At 49.6% G+C, this 17,500-nt stretch overlaps 1 protein-coding gene across 1 annotated transcript in view; it reads left to right on the forward strand.

Moving 5' to 3' along the window:
* Positions 1-4,558: 4,558 nt before the first annotated feature.
* The window catches only part of LOC133350927 (uncharacterized), a gene marked incomplete at its 5' end in the record, with an annotated part of 20,624 nt that continues 7,682 nt past the window's right edge, over positions 4,559-17,500 (forward strand). Inside the window, one exon of the mRNA XM_061565772.1 lies at positions 4,559-5,586. Within this exon, the coding sequence (XP_061421756.1) occupies positions 4,559-5,586 (1,028 nt within the window). The remainder of the gene's footprint in view (positions 5,587-17,500) is intronic.

The following is a 17,500-nucleotide window of genomic DNA, read 5'->3' on the forward strand; positions in this document are numbered from 1 at the left end:
CCGCTCGGGCGATGACCACCAAAAAAACCGTCGTTATTTTAAAATCCTTTATATTAAGTTCACTTGCTTGCTTGCTTGCGTGCATGCTTGCTTGCTTACGACCGTGCAAATCTTTCGGTCGTTTTTTAACCCACTTCCCGTGATACAATCGAGCTGACATTTTCCACACAGACTCGTTGTGCCAGACAATTAATGTTCGTGAAAAAAAATTCCCAAAATTTTACACTTTTTAGACAAAAAAAATGTATTTTACATATATTCAAATATAACTCATTCATGGCTTTGGCTGAACGTCAGAGTGTAAGAGCCCAGAGCGTAACCCCTCCACAGGCCGTGGCGGAGTAGCTCAGTTGGTAGCGCCCTCGCTTCCCATGCCAAAGGTCGCGGGATCGATCCCCGCGTCCTCCACAAGCGAATATATTTTTTAATCCTTTATATTAAGTTCGCTTGCTTGCTTAGGACCGTGCAAATCTTTCGCTCGTTTTTTAACCCACTTCCCGTGATCCAATCGAGCTGACATTTTCCACAGACTCGTTGTGTGTGACAATTAATTTTCGTGGAAAAAAAATCAAAAATTTTACAATGTTTAGGGAAAACAAATTAAATATTTAATTACCAATTGCTTAATACTGGCAGACAATCATCTGACCCATAGGTGGCAGCCATCTCAAGCCAGAGGATGAGAGGACTCTAGCCGCCACGCATATAAAGGATTTATAGTGAAAAACTTTGTTTTTACGGGTTAATTTTTTGTGGTTTTGTTTTGCAGGCGGCGATAGAGTTGCGCGATGTGTGTGTGAGTGTGCGTGAGTGTGTGTGTGTGAGTGTGTGTGAGTGTGTGTGAGTGTGCGCGATGTGTGTGTGAGTGTGCGTGAGAGTGTGTGAGTGTGCGTGAGTGTGCGTGAGTGTGTGTGAGTGTGCATGAGTGTGCGTGAGTGTGTGTGTATGTGAGAGTGTGTAGTGTGTGAGTGTGCGTGAGTGTGTGTGAGTGTGCGTGAGTGTGTGTGAGTGTGCGTGAGTGTGCGTGAGTGTGTGTGAGTGTGTGTGAGTGTGTGTGTGTGTGCGTGATGTGTGTGAGTGTGCGTGAGTGTGCGTGATGTGTGTGAGTGTGCGTGAGTGTGCGTGAGTGTGTGTGAGTGTGCGTGAGTGTGTGTGAGTGTGTGAGTGTGTGTGAGTTGTGTGAGTGTGCGTGAGTGTGCGTGAGTGAGTGTGAGTGAGTGTGCGTGAGTGTGTGTGAGTGTGTGTGAGTGTGCGTGAGTGTGTGTGTGAGTGTGCGTGAGTGTGTGTGAGTGTGCGTGAGTGTGCGTGAGTGTGCGTGAGTGTGTGTGTGAGTGTGCGTGAGTGTGTGTGAGAGTGCGTGAGTGTGTGTGAATGTGTGTGAGTGTGTGTGTGTGCGACTGATCGCTCTGGGCGTGGACCCGGCTAATAGCAGGTCGGCACAATGGCACGTTGCTAGTCGAATTTTCCGGTGGAGTTATTTTGTAACAGTCTTCATTTGGCCTTCACGGCTATTGGACGTAATTAGTGGCGAGCAAGCACGTTTAAACAAAATAAAAAAAAACACACTCAACACAGCTGTCACGACAAATTACGTGGGTGGCCTTAAAAGAAAGAAAAAAAAACAACCCGTATATCATATACTCTTTGGTTCTTTCGGTAAAGTCACGTAGGTAGAAAAAAAATAATAGATCACGACGTTTCGATCGCAACACAAGCAATCGTCATCAGGTGGTTAGCGCACTGCACTACGAACCGTGCGACCCAAGATCGAGTCCCACTCACGAGGAGCAACATCAGTGGCGAATATTTGAACCGGTTCTGGGCCTCTCCGAGGTCGACTCAGCCTTAATGGGGAGACAAAGGCGGCCGGGCGTGGCGTAGACTCACCCACCCCTTCGTGTGCTGTGCCGGCCTTCATAGGTGCCACGCGCTAAACAGCACTTACCCCAACGTTCTGTTAAAGGCTATACGGGGGATCTTTGTATTTGTGGCCACGAATGCGCGCGTGTGTGTAAACAGCACGCACTCAATTGATTATGCACGTCGTTGTAATTTCTCTTTTCTTTAAATATTACGAATCAACACGCGTTTGCATTGAGTGAATTAATCTCGGCAAGGAATGCACGGGCACCCGCAATCATCCGCAATCCCCAAGTCAGGACACGGACAACGTCTGTGACGTCCCTTGTGAAGTTGAAATCTGCGCGTTCGTTTTCATTGGCTGAGCACTGCACCCAATTACTCACCAAAGCGGCCAGCAACAATTAGCACTCCTTAAGGTTGCAACGATAGGAGTTGATGCGTTCTTGACTTGAGCAAGGTTGTTGTTATTGTTGTTGTGAGATCGCAGAAGAGATGACTGAGATGGAATTCTAACGTGGAGAGAGAGAAACGCAGAGAGAGAGATAAGTGTTGTGCCCTGCAGTGTGGTGGCGTGGGTGGGGTGACTGTGGGTAGTAGGGGGTGAGCGAGTGAGTTAATATGCGAGCGAGTGCGTGAGTGTATTATTGTGTTGGGGAGCGGTAGTGTAGCAGTTAGCGCGCTGCGCTATAAACCCCCGGCATCCCAAGTTCGATTCCCGCTAACGGCCAACGCCTGTGACGATTATCTGAATCGGTCCTGGGGCCTCCCCAGGTCGACTCAGCTTCAAATGACTACCTGGTGCAGTGGTAAAACCGTCGCCACTAGAGAGACAAAGGCGGTCGGGCGTGGTGCTGACCACCCACCCCCTCGTGTGCCGTGCCGGCCTTCGTATGTGCTCGCTAACAGCACTTGCCCCAACCGTCTGTTAAGGCTATACGGGGATCTTTGTCTTTGTTTCAGTGTGTTGTTGTGACCTGCAGGTGTGGCGAGTGAGTGAATGTGTGAGTATGTGGGTGAGTTAAGTGTGTGAGTGAGTGAATGTGTGAGTAGGTGGGCGAGTGAGTTTAATATGCGTGTGTGAGTGAATGAATGTGTGAGTAGGTGGGTGAATAAGTGAATGTGTGAGTAGTTGGGTGAGTGAATGTGTGAGTAGGTGGGTGAGTGAGTGAATGTGTGAGTAGGTGGGTGAGTGAGTTAATGTGCGTGTGTGAGTGGATTTGTGATTTGGTTGGGTTAGTTGAGTGAGTAGGTGGGTGAGTGTGTGAGTGGAGTATGTGGGTGTAGTGAATGTGCGTGTGTGTGAGTGAGTGTGTCAGTGTGCTGCTGTGACCTGCAGTGTCGAGGTTGGACACAGTAATAGATGAGATGGAAGAATCCTTATCCCGACGAACACACCGTGGGTCGAGCAATCAAGCAGTGAAGTTCACGGGAAGATTAGCCGTGGTAGTAGCAGCAGCAGCGATAGAAAGAGTGACACGAAGCTGAATGGCTGTGGGTGAGCGAGTGACTGGAGCGAGTCGGTGAGCGCTGGATCATCAATCAACGGGCGATGGCTTTACATAATTAACGGCGCACAGGATCAGAATTAACGTATCACATTTGGCATTTTCAAAGTAGGATAATCCGAGTATGAGATTACTTTAATTTAATTAAGTTTAATCATTTACCCCCCCCCCCAACCCCACGGGGTGCTGAAGCGTACTTCTTGCATCCTGGTGAGTTCGGCTTGGTGAAGGCGATCGGTGTGGGGGAGGGGGGTAGTGGAGGGGGTGGCGGCTAGGACCAATTTAGTTTAACACGTGCAGGCTTTCGCGACCAATATTATTCATATCAACGTTTTTGGGTTAGATCGCGTTATTTATAAATGTGTCGTAACCCTCCACCACCCGACACGACCATCAGTAAAAAAAAAGTGTCACGTTGACAAAGACAAAAAGTTCACCGACTTTAGCCTACCGGTGGAGGGTTACGACACATTTGTAAACAACGCGATCTAACCCAAGAACGTTTATTATGAATTATTATGAGGACCGATTGAGTTGTCACCCTCCCAGCCACTCACGATGGCCATGGTCAGGGATCGAACTCAACTGGGTGGGTTTGGAGCGCGATGTGCTCACCTCGCTCCAGCCGCAGATTTGCCCGGACACCTTGGTCACATAGAGGCTACGTGCTGCCCTGCAAGCGCTCGATCGCAACACTGCTGGCAGAAGGGCCTCCTCGAAAAACACCCTCTCTCTCTCTCGCTCAGACACAACAACAGTGGACACAACAACAATAGACACAACAATGGACACAACAACAGTTCACACAACAATGGACACAACAACAGTTGACACAATAGACACAACAACAATAGACCACAACACAGTGGAAAAACAACAACAGTGGACACAACAATGGACACAACAACAGTTGACACAACAATAGACACAACAATGGACACAACAACAATAGACACAACACCAGTTGACACAACAATCGACACAACAACAGTTGACACAACAATAGACACAACAACAATAGACACAACAACAGCTGACACAACACCTGTGCTACCCATTGTGCCCCCCCACACCCACCGCCCCCCCTCGCTCCAACACCCCCCCCCACCATATTTCACCTCCTGCCCCCCAATCGCCACTCAAGCTGCCTCCATGTTCTATCCGCAGCTACATGAGGCCCCGTCACAAAGCCTGACGGGAGGGAGACCCCGAGGTCGGGACGCTTTGCATGGAGCCGCGGCCATGGAGACACATCCTCGTCTGCCACCGACTTCTCCGTCGCGACCATCACCAGCAGCGCCTCCATCATCGCCATCGTCGTCACCGTCTTCATCATCTTCTCCATCATCGTCGTCATCAACGACAACAACAAGAACAACAACAACAACAAAAGCACCTCCATCATCATCATCAACATCATCATCAACATCATCGTCTCCATCAAAATCATCGTCTCCATCAAAATCATCGTCGTCATCATCACCATCGGTGCCGCCGTCGACATCATGGCAGTACACCTGCTCATCGTCAACAACAACAACAACATCGTCGTCATCACCCTTCCCGTCCACACCACCCCCGTCGGCCCTGCTGCTGCTGCTCGCCCTACTCGCCGTGTGGGCTTTGCTGTCGTCCGCCGCCGACGAGGTCCAACCCAGGACCACCACGAGCCCCAAACGGCGGCCCCATCACCACCCCCGGCTTTCGCCAACAGCCGTGGCCGTGCGCTGGCCACCACGTTTCCATCTCCTCCTCCACCTCCTCGTCGTCACCCACCTGGACCTCCTACTCCTCCTGCTCGCAACAACAACAACAAGAACAACAACCCAACCACTGGTCGACCTTCCCGCACATCGTCCTCCAGCCAGGAGGCGAACACCTGCCGCGGTTACTACGACGCGATGGACCAGTGGGACCCCCCATTCAGCTGCAACAACAGCGGCAGCTACAGATACTGCTGCGGCACGTGCAACGTGCGCTTCTGCTGCACGGATCCACAGCAGCGGCTCCATCAGGACGCGTGCGCCAACCACGTGACCCCCTCGCGGAGCCCCACGCCGATAGCGGAGGAGCCCACGGAGAGCAACGTGGACGTCTCCACGGGGGTCGTCGTCCCGGCCGTGTGCGGAGTCATCGCCGTGCTGCTGCTGAGCGGAGTGCTCGCCAAGATGGGGCTCGACAAGGCTGCGGACGCGGCCAGGAACATCAACTTGCCCATGTGAGTCAATGTGCTAGAGGTTGGTTGGTCGGATGATGTGTGTGTGTGTGTAAAAACACATTGTCCTGCGGAGGGAGCTGGTAGGAACGTTGGGTTGCTCGGTCAATGGCCAGGGTCAACGGCAGCGTGGTGTATTCCGCAAATGTGCCCGACTGTGAGGGCGGGCACAAGCCGGCGTGAGTGGGTTGAACGTTGAGTTTTAGAAGGGCACCACGGGGTGACCAGCCCTTCCCCAACCAGCCCCACCCCTCCCATCCCCCACCCAGCCCCACCCTCCCCACACAGCCCCTCCCCACCCTCCCCACCCAGCCCCTCCCCACCCTCCCCTCCCCACCCAGCCCCACCCTCCCTACCCAGCCTCTCCCCACCTTCCCCACCCAGCCCCTCCCCACCTTCCCCTCCCCACCCAGCCCCACCCTTCCACCCAGCCCCTCCCTGCATGACGGACACAATAATCCCCTGTGGGCTGGTGTAACTAGGAGGTTCCTACCAGTATAAATGAATACCTGCCACTACGGGTAAAGCAATGTAGAACTTGCAAGCTGCCAGGCTTGTCGGTTAAGTGAGTCTGCCACTGTGTCGGCCAGGAACATCAACTCGCCCGTGTGAATCAAGCAGAGAGGTCGTGGGGGGAGGGGGTGGGAGAGGAGGGTGCGGACTATACGGGAGGTGGTATATGTGTATGTGTGTGTAAATACATAAATAATGCGACTACAGGTAATGCAATGTAGAAATTACAAGCTGCCAAGCCTGTCCGTTAAGTGAGCCTTCCACAGTGTCGGGCCAGTAACATCAACTTATCTATAAGTAAGAGTGAGAGTGGTGTGTGTAAATATTGTGTGTGTGTATTGGGGGAGTGGTGGCGCAGTGGTTAGCGTCCTGCGCTAAGAATCTGGCGACCCCAAAATTACCGTGGAAAATGTTTTCACCGGTCTGGGCATCAGCGTGGGTATGTGAACATCGCCACTAGGGAGACAAAGGCGGTCAGGCGCCGTGCTGGCCACCCACCCCCCTCGTGTGACGTGTTGGCCTTCACAGGTGCCCGCTGGCAGGACTTGCCCCAATTGTCTGTTATAGGCTATATGGGGGAGGAAGGAGGTCTTTGTCTTTTAACGAATAAATAAACACTGTTACCACTAATACATTGACATAAAAAATAAAGGATTTAAAAACAAAGTTTTTCACTATAAATCCTTTATATGCGTGGCGGCTAGAGTCCTCTCGTCCTCTGGCTTGAGATGGCTGCCACCTATGGGTCAGATGATTGCATGGCACCATTAAGAAATTGGTAATTAAATATCATATTTTTGTCCTAAAAAGTGTAAAATTTTAGAATTTTATTTTCACTAACATTAATTGTCACGCACAACGAGTCTGTGTGGAAAATGTCAGCTCGATTGGATCACCGGAAGTGGGTTAGAAAACGACCGAAAGATTTGCACGGTCGTAAGCAAGCAAGCAAGCACGCAAGCACGCAAGCAAGTGAACTTAATATAAAGGATTTAATAAAACTGCTAAGGAAACCTTTGATTGTGTTAGCCAGGGCATCAACACGCTAGAGCAAGAGTTAGAAAAACTTATTACGTACTCAAAAGCCAACGCATTAAATGACCCTCACATTTTTTCCAGCCTGAGTGGCCAGGAACATCAACGTGTCCATACAAAAATGGATTGTGTTCAAAATGTATATTTGAATAATTACAGGCTGATACGCTTGGCTTTTAAGTGAGCTGTACGATTTGTTGTTCTTTGAGCAGCCAGCCACATTAATATACCAAAGTAAGAGTAGCGAAAATAATGATAGTTAAAATAAAAAAATACAAGCTGGCAAGCAAGTCTGATGGTCCGAGTGGCCAGGAGCAATCCTTCGTATTTGAGAACGGCCCACGAAAGCGGATATCTGGGAGCTACCTCTGAGGCCCCCTCAACTGACCCCTGTTGCACACAGTCATGGGCAACACTTTCCCCACCCACTCTGCATACGTTCACATTCGACATAAGACACCCAAACCCACGACATTTCAACTCTCGGACCTGGAATTTAAACAAGTTAAATTGAAACAGAACCACATTTTACGGTCCGAATGTTAATTTTGCCGCCTGCTATAGATTGCTGAGGGTTTGTGTGTTGCTTACCAGCTACTCGTAGTGTGGCTATTAATAAGCTAATTAAAAAACTGGGTCAGATTTTTATTTTATTATTAAACGCAATTCTCATCAGGCCCTGTGGTGTCAAAAAAATGCATTCTCCAACTCTTCATGCTATTAGAATTATTCTCTCTGCCTCTCTATACGCTGTGAAGAAGGAGCATTTTGCCGAAATGTCGTCTGTTGTTTATTATTTATTTTTATAAGGCCACAGTGCTATTGACGAATGTGTCAGATAGTAGGTGAAGCGTTCTTTTTCGGTGACGGGGTAGGGAGAGACCACCTGCTCAATCAATGGCAGCTGTCTGGATTCTATCTCAGAATCTCGGCTGCGGAAGCTCTCGGCTCTGACCCCTGACCTCTGCGCCATCCGGGCCGCGCCGTCACAGCCTCCACTTTTTGTTGATACCAAGTAGCAAGGAACACGTGCCGAAGATGGAAAATAGATACGTAAATAAGTAAAAAAATATATATATACTGGTAGGAACCTCCTGGTTACACCAGCCCACAGGGGATTATTGTGTCCGTCGTGCAGGGAGGGGCTGGGGGGGAGGGTGGAGAGGGGCTGGGTGGGGAGGGTGGGGCTGGTTGGGGGGGGAGGGTGGGGAGGGGCTGGGTGGGGAGGGGCTGGGTGGGGAGGGTGGGGCTGGTTGGGGGGGGAGGGTGGGGAGGGGCTGGGTGGGGAGGGTGGGGAGGGGCTGCGTGGGGAGGTGGGGAGGGGCTGGGTGGGGAGGGTGGGGAGGGGCTGGGTGGGGAGGGTGGGGCTGGTTGGGGGGAGGGTGGGGAGGGGCTGGGTGGGTAGGGTGTGGAGGGGCTGGGTGGGGAGGGTGGGGAGGGGCTGGGTGGAGAGGGTGGGGCTGGGTGGGGGGTGGGAGGAGTGGGGCTGGGTGGGGAGGGGCTGGTCACCCCGTGGTGCCCTTATAAAACTCAACGTTTAACCTACTCACGCCGGCTTGTGCCCGCCCTCACAGTCGGGCATATTTGCAGAATACACCATGCCGCCGTTGACCCTGGCCATTGACCGAGCAACCCAACGTTTCTACCAGCTCCCTCCGCAGGAATGTGTCTACCCAATACAATTGTTACTTTATTTAATATTTTATTTTAAAGTAATTTGGCCTGGGCTCAAGGACTATTTTGTAGACGATGATGTGGTGGTGGCCAGGAGATGTCAGTACAGCGTTGGGTCCAGCGCACAAGTTAAGTCAAAGGATTGAATCCATTTGTGCGGAGCTCTGAGTGGTACATCTGGTGGGAGCTCTGAGTGGTACATCTGGTGGGAGCTCTGAGTGGTACACGTGGTGGGAGCTCTGAGTGGTACATCTGGTGGGAGCTCTGAGTGGTACATCTGGTGGGAGCTCTGAGTGGTACATCTGGTGGGAGCTCTGAGTGGTACATCTGGTGGGAGCTCTGAGTGGTACGCGTGGTGGGAGCTCTGAGTGGTACGCGTGGTGGGAGCTCTGAGTGGTACGCGTGGTGGGAGCTCTGAGTGGTACATCTGGTGGAGCTCTGAGTGGTACGCGTGGTGGGAGCTCTGAGTGGTACGCGTGGGTGGGAGCTCTGAGTGGTACGCGTGGTGGGAGCTCTGAGTGGTACGCGTGGTGGGAGCTCTGAGTGGTACGCGTGGTGGGAGCTCTGAGTGGTACATCTGGTGGGAGCTCTGAGTGGTACGCGTGGTGGGAGCTCTGAGTGGTACGCGTGGTGGGAGCTCTGAGTGGTACGCGTGGTGGGAGCTGTCTCTCCCTGTCTTCTCCGCTTTCCTCATCCCGCACGGGAAGCCAAACTCTGCCCATTCGTGGCTTCAATCAAAACCCCCAACGTGGCAGGACAGTCTTGAGAGCCTGCGAAGATTACCCGGATAAATACTCTTAGTTCTTTCGGTAAAGTCACGTAGATAAAAAAATAAAATTGAAATTAATAAAAAATAAAACAATAAAATCACGACGTTTCGGAGGCAACACAAGTCTCCGTCATCAGGTGGGACCGTCACAGCCATATTTGCTGCATCAAAGCTTCAAATCTAGAATTACCCGGATAAACCCATGGCCTTACTTCCACCGCTCGCATTCTTATTACCTGAAGAGTCCTCGGATGGACACGATATTTTCTGGGCACAGCAAAAAGTAGTCTATGCAATGGGTGTCTATTTTTAGCTTTTTTTTTTTACATCTTAACACCCCCCGTGTCATTGGCAGAAAGGCTGACGCCCATTATTCTTCTTCTTTCATCATTTTGATACCGGAAAAAGGTCCCAGAGAAATAAGTCTTTCGTCTCCCACTCTTCCTTAACGACTCACCACGCCGCTCGGCACTAACGCTGAATGAAAGAGTCACGGCTACATTGGGACTGCAGCGGAGTGTGATCCGTCACTCACATCCACGGTGTGTTGTATCGAGTGGGGCTCTGTGTGTGTCTATGGGTCTCTGTGAGTCTCTGGGTCTTTGTGTGAGTCTCTGGGTCTCTGTGTGAGTCTATGGGCATCTGTATGAGTCTGTGGGTCTCTGTGTATGTGGGTCTGTGTGTGAGTCTGTGGGTTTCTGTGCGAGTGTGTGGGTCGCTGTGTGAGTATGGGGTCTTTGTGTGAGTCTCTGGGTCTCTGTGTGAGTCTATGGGCATCTGTATGAGTCTGTGGGTCTATGTGTGAGTATGTGGGTCTGTGTGTGAGTCTGTGGGTTTCTGTGCGAGTGTGTGGGTCGCTGTGTGAGTATGGGGTCTCTGTATGAGTCTGTGGGGCTCTGTGTGAGTATGTGGGTCTGTGGGTCTCTGTGCGAGTCTGTGGGTCGCTGTGTGAGTCTGTGGGTTTATGTGCGAGTCTATGACACTTTGTATGAGGCTGTGGGTCTCTGTGGGTCTAATTGGCTGTGTCAGGTGGAGGTGAGTTTATGACACAATTACATTTACGTGATCTAACTCAAAAAAACTTTATCATGAGCAAGTCTGCCTCTTGCTAATGCCATCTTGGCGAAGTCGGTGATCAATGTTTGATGAGGCATTACTAGCGAAGCTCTAAAGAGCTGTGAAACCCGGGCGTCTAGGAGGCCAGTTAATTAAGCCAGCATTCATAATTAATGTGGGTGGCATTGCATTAATCATCACCACCACAACCGCCGCCGCTGTCATCATCATCATCATTATAAAAAAAATTCCACAAAGCAAATATGAGTCTGTGTCATCGTAGTGTCATCGCAGGTCATGAAGAAAAGAAGTGACACGAAACGGCATTTCATTTCAAAACCCGGCCGCGTTCGTGAAACAACATTTTGGCTGCTGTAATTTTCGCAAGCGATGAGCCACTTCATTTGTCGATCATCTGTGATCGCCCAGCTCGCTTCTGACAAAGCGCTATGGAGCTCAGTTGGCCTTACCTGCTAAAATATTTGTAAAAAGTAAAAAAAAAAATAAAGCATTTAAATGCGCAGACAGATTAGGTCACGTAAAATGTGTGTCGTACAACCCTCCACCACAGTCAATCACGTGAACGCAATTAGCCAATAAAATCTCCGTAACCTTCTGGGCCACCGTCCACCCCACCCTACTCCCTACCCGACCCCACCCGTTTCGGTTGTGGTAAATGTTGGAACAATTATTAGAAACTCGCCTTTGCCCGTCCAAGGACGACGGGTGTATTGCAGTAAATCTGAAACTTGCAAGCGAAGATCAGACCGCGACGTGATATACTCATTGCATTAATTTGTGTGTAATTAGTAAGGCCGCGGTGACACAGACTTATTACATTTAAAGGGTTATAATCCCTTGTTCATCATGACGTCCTTTTTACTTCTACGTCTCAACAGCGTGACGGAGATCGCGTGACGTGAGGGTTCTGCCTTTGTAGTGAGGGTTGTGAGTTGACGCCGAGGAGGGGGGAGGAGGCGCCTCGCGCCCCCCATGTGGAGTGACGTCACCCGCTAATTATTATTCATGGAGGGGGGGTGTCCATTTGGAGGACGTCACCTGTTAATGATTATTAATGAGGGGGGCTGGTCGATGTGGAGTGACGTCACCCGCTCATGATTATTAACGAGGGGGAGGGGGTCCATGTAGAGGACGTCACCTGCTCATGATTATTAATGAGGGGGGCTGGTCGACGTGGAGTGACGTCACGCGCGGGACACACAGACATTCTTGGCTCATTATAGTGGTAAATAAAACCTCGGCACATTTGTCACTAACTGCGTGTGGCATTGCAAAAATATGATAGGGCACTTGTCAGGTTTGGGCCTTTTCTTAATAGGAATTAAATAGAATGGCCAGAGAGACAGAGTGGATAGTAACACTCATTAATAATGAGTTGGAGACGACACGTGCTCATACCACGGAGCGTCATGAGAATTACATTTTTAAAATATGAAAATTTATCTTGACCGATTTTTTAATCGGTATGACAATAGTTGCCTAACGGTGGCTTATCGAAGGGGTTGTTTGTTGTCCGTTACTCAATAGTCTATAACACTGGTCAACACAATTTTTCTGGCATAAGGTATTCCAACGGTTTTAAGGTAATTTTGGGGTGCTGATTTCAATCTGGCATCAGTTTTTGTCTATCGCATCAGGGTTTTGAGATATCAAATATTGCATTTTCAATAAAAACTGCAGAAGAAAACTATTAAATAAATGTGTATATCTACATAAAATGATATTATAACCACACTATCCTAAAAATACAGCACCATATTTTAACACTGAAGCAGTCGCTGACTCGCAACAACTTGCAATCATAAGTGACAGAGTTAATTTCGGGTAAAATCAATGAAAATGGGGTATGCCGGTAGCATAAAAATGAGATGTGATAGAGCAAATCTGAGATCAGATTTGGAATTGGCACCCTGAAATTAGTCTAAAACAGCTGCAAAAGTCCAGGCCAGAAAAAAATGTTTTTATTTGTTGACCAGTGTTATTTTTGATGGCCCAGCTACCAATTACATGATTACACACGTGGCGTTTAAAAAACAACAACCGTTCATCAAGCCCCCATTGTGTATACGCCGGATGGATTGTTTGCATGGACCACGTTTGCCAAATGTGAAAAACAGCAAAAATGTACCAACAATTTGTCCAGGGCCATTCCTGGGCAGTGAGTCGCGAGACTCAACGATGCTTTCCTGGGTTAGACTAAGACAATCTCTTATATTGATGATAATGATAATAATGTTAATAATATAATAATAGTGATAACAGTGATATCATACTATTAGCTTTTTCGGTAAAGTCACGTAGGTAAAAAATTAAAATTAAAATTAATAAAAATAAAATAATAATAATGATCTTAACTTTGGAGCTTTCGTGACTGCAGGAATTATTCTTTGGTTCTTTCGGTAAAGTCACGTATAAAGAAAAAATAATAAATTAAATAATAGCATTGTATGCTATTATTTAATTTATTATTAAAATAAATTAAATAATAGCGTTGTATGCTTTTATTAAATGTATTATTTTTTCTTTATACGTGACTTTACCGAAAGAACCAAAGAATAATAATGATATCATGGGATATCACGGGATAAAAAAAACGCGGGGGGCCTTCATCATTCAGCATTGGAGCCATGAAAGCTGACGACGACGATGACGGTGATCGCGATCGCACACACACAAAAAATCATGACCGCGTTTGTGGCGAAAATCATCCGCCACCCCACCCCACCCCACCCTAACCCCCCCGACGGGAACCTGGAATCGAAATCTCGTGGTCACAAAGCGCCGGCGAGACGGGCCGACCGCAGAGACACGCTCCCGATGACTTTGACAGGGCGCTCGAAGGCCACTCACGGCATCGTCCACTTTGGCTTAGAAAAAATAGACCCAACACGATGTCACCCGCGTTGAGTGCGGCGGCGGCGGCGGCGGCGACGAAGGCGGCGGTATTAAAAGGTATCGATCGGCCATGTCGGCGGTATTGAGACGGATCAGGGGGCGGTGCGTCTGCTGCTCCGCCGTGGTGCGGGTGACATCGGTGGCGGAGGTTTGGCGCGCCGCGCTGCAAACCCGGCGACGCGACGGGTTCGATTCCCGCTCAAGGCCAACACCGGTGACGATTATCTGAACCCATCCTGGGCCTCCCCTAGGTCGACTCGGCCTCAAATGAGTACCTGGTGCGGTGGGTAAACATCGCCGCTGGGGAGACAAAGGCGGCCGGGCGTGGTGCTGGACCACCCACCCTCTCGTGTGCCGTGCCAGACTTCATAGGTGCTGCTTGCTAACAGCACTTGCCCCTACGGTTTTTAAGGCTACACGGGGGATCTTTGTCTTTGGGGCAGGTGGTGGTAGGGATGGAGGGGAGTGCGGTGCTGTGATAATCCACAGATCGGCTGGTGCAACGCCTCCTACTCCCATCCCATTGCCAAAGTAACGTGGAATTTCCATCAATTTTTTTTAGGGTCAGAAGCTGAGATGAAGTATGGATGTCCTCATTGCTCCATGAGCAGAGAGAAATATAAAACATATATATATATATATACTTTCCTTGTTTTGTCTACAAATACAAATAATGACGATTTTGTTGTCTGGCTCTACTGAGCCTTAGGCATTAACACTGAACCCGAACAATCGTACACGGGTGATTGAGTCTGTCTCTCTGAGTCTTGGGCGTTAACGGTGATGGCAAAGGGTGGATGGCCACTAACCACCCCCAGACCGCCTTTGTCTCTCTTTGTCTCGCTGATAATTATCAGGGTCGCCCTTTTTTGTTTTTGTTTCCGAGATTGGCCAAGCAACTCATTCGGTGTTAATGCGTCCAAGCGTCCCAGTGTGGCAGAAGCGTCTTGAAAAAGCGTCTTCGAGACGAAGCTGTCATGGGAGGGGGGGGTGGGGGGGTTAGGTGACGTTCTGACCACGTTCCCCTACTGGGCATCTGTGAAAAAGCGCTTTACAGCTCATCGGATTCCTCCACTTTAAGAATAAATATTCTCGTTCTGGAGCGAATGTCTTACGAGCAGTGGCAGAGCTGTGATTTAATCTCGCTCCATTAATACGACATGTGCTTCAAAGGTAGAAGATGGAATCCAATTGTCCCGTTGCTAAGACAATTGTTGTGTTGGTAAAACAAGGAAACTCAACAAATCGATGCCGTCCTTAACCCCCCGGGGAACATGCCGCTGTGGACTGACGTGATGTAAACTGACGAGGGGGTTGACGAGGCGAATTGAGAACCAGAACAACTCGTAGGTTTGTTTCGGTAAAGTGACGTAGGGAAATAAATAAATAATAAAATACTTAATTGAGATAATCATAATAGAAATAAAATAATAAATCACGACGTTTCGGAGGCAACACAAGTCTCCGTCATCAGGTGGGACCGTCCCAGCTACATTTACCGTATCAAGTGCAAAATTTACTGTTATCAATTTAGCTGTGACGGTCCCACCTGATGACGGAGACTTGTGTTGCCTCCGAAACTTCGTGATTTATTATTTTATTTCTATAATTATCTCTATTATTTATTTTATTTTTTACCTACGTGACTTTACCGAAAAAAACCTACGAGTATGAATCCTTGCAGTCACGAAAGCTTCAAATCTAGAACCCCAACAACAACAACAACAAACGACAACAACAACAACAACACAAAGACAAAGGCGCGGCCCTGCAAGTTCCCTGCCGATGGCGCTGCAGGTGATGCCCGCGAGGCAATGGCCTCGTGCGACCCGGCCGCGGATCTCCGGCGCGTGGAGTTGGACCCCAGCTACCCGGCGGCTGACGATTGTCCGACGCCGCGGTGCTAGGGCCTCCCTCCCCTAGGTCGACTTGGCCTCAAACGTGCGGTGAAGGCCAAGGCTGCGTGGCGTGGCGCAATCGCAGAGCTTCGCGGCTCGCGGGATTCCTTCCCGGCTGAATGTTCTGATTTTGAATCGGATCGGGGACATTTTCCATATTCTCATGGCATCATGGCATGGATCGTTCTCTATGGAATCAAACGAATATTTTGTTCCCACACCGCGTGGGCTGTGAGAGGGGGGGGGGGGTGCAAGTGGGGGGGAGGGGCAGTGGAGGATGCTCTGGGACCAACCCGATAAAAATGATTTTGTTATCTTACCTCCGTAATGTGTCCAAATCGCAGCGAACGCGGGCTTTAGGAATATCACGAGTGCATCTTTGCATGCTTCGTTTTCTATAGCTCACAGGGAGGGGGACAAGACAGGCAGAGAGAGAGAGAGAGAGGAGATTGCAAATCTCATCCCAAGCACTCCCGTCTCTCGCCTATTATCAAATAATAATAATGATGATGATAGAGTAATCCGAGGAAGTTCACACCTCCACCCGTCACCTATCACCATCGGTCGACGCCCATTAAACACATTATGCGGCGATGCTGCTACTGCTGCTGCTGGGTTTGCAGTGGTTCACAAGCAACAATCAATAACAACAACAACAACACACTCAGCACGTTCGTCAACAAACAAACAAACAACAACGGTCGACGACTTTTTTTCAGACCCTGTCTCCCCAACAGACCTGGTTTTCACATGAGGACGGCTGCTTGCGTTGTGGCCGAAACGTCGTGAGAATTATTTTATCGTGTTTTATTTTTATTATTTTATTACTTCCCTTCTACGTGACTTTACCGAAAGAACCAAGAAGAAAAAAAACGGTCGACGACGTTTCGGGCAATGGCCCTTTTTACTCGGCACGCGCAATGATAGTCTTGTCACGGTCAATCCACCGCTGTACGAAGGCCTGATGGGACGTCGTGAGAGCGATGATCCCGGCGCTCCATCTCCGTGCCGTCGGTGCTATTCACGAACGGGAAATTGAAACGTGACGTTGGGCCAAAACAGAAAACAAAGATCCGTCCAAGTGTTGGGGTCTTTATTGATGTATTTACGGGCAGAGATGTGTTAATCCGCTGCTAGATGAAGGTCTACACACGCCGTGATAGTCATTGTGTGTGTGGGGATGGGGGGGGGCGGGGGTTGACCATACTTCACCACGCTGGTCCGTGCGGGCTGATGAAAGGGTAGGAAGGCCCAGGATCGGTTCAGATGTTTTACCCAACAGCAGCAGCAAAAACAGAGTCACAACAACAATATCTCTCTTATCACAGTTATTATGGTCATCATCATCAGCTAGCAGCAGTATCATCATCAGCATTATCAACAGCAGCGCCATCATCAGCATTATCAACAGCAGCGCCATCATCAGTAGCAACGGAAGCAAGAAGAGCATTAGTGTCATCACAATTATAATCACCAACAACAGCATTACCTTCAGCGGCATTAATATGATCATCAACTCAGCAGTAGCAGCATGGTGTGTGGGAGCTGATGGACTGTGTGTGGTGATGGTGAGTGGGAGGTGATGGCGTGTGGTGATGGTGAGTGGGAGCTGATGGCCTGTGTGTGGTGATGGTGAGTGGGAGGTGATGGCGTGTGGTGATGGTGTGTGGGAGCCGATGGACTGTGTGTGGTGATGGTGAGTGGGAGCTGATGGCCTGTGTGTGGTGATGGTGTGTGGGAGCTGATGGCGTGTGTGTGGTGATGGTGAGTGGGAGCTGATGGCCTGTGTGTGGTGATGGTGAGTGGGAGCTGATGGCCTGTGTGTGGTGATGGTGAGTGGGAGGTGATGGCGTGTGTTTGGTGATGGCACGTGGAAGGTGGTGGTGATGTGTGGGTGGTGATGGTGATGGCGTGGGGGGGGGGATGTGTGTGTTCGAGGCAATGTGTCTGTGTGGGTCAGAAGGTTATGGTGTGTGTGTGTGCGTGGTTATACTGTGCGTGTGTATTCGAAGCTGGCGTGTATGAGACCTGGTAGGTTATAATGATGTGCGTGTGT

The sequence above is a fragment of the Lethenteron reissneri genome, chromosome 4 (genome assembly GCF_015708825.2).
Source record: "Lethenteron reissneri isolate LAM-NWPU_2019-01 chromosome 4, ASM1570882v1, whole genome shotgun sequence".
NCBI lineage: Eukaryota > Metazoa > Chordata > Hyperoartia > Petromyzontiformes > Petromyzontidae > Lethenteron > Lethenteron reissneri.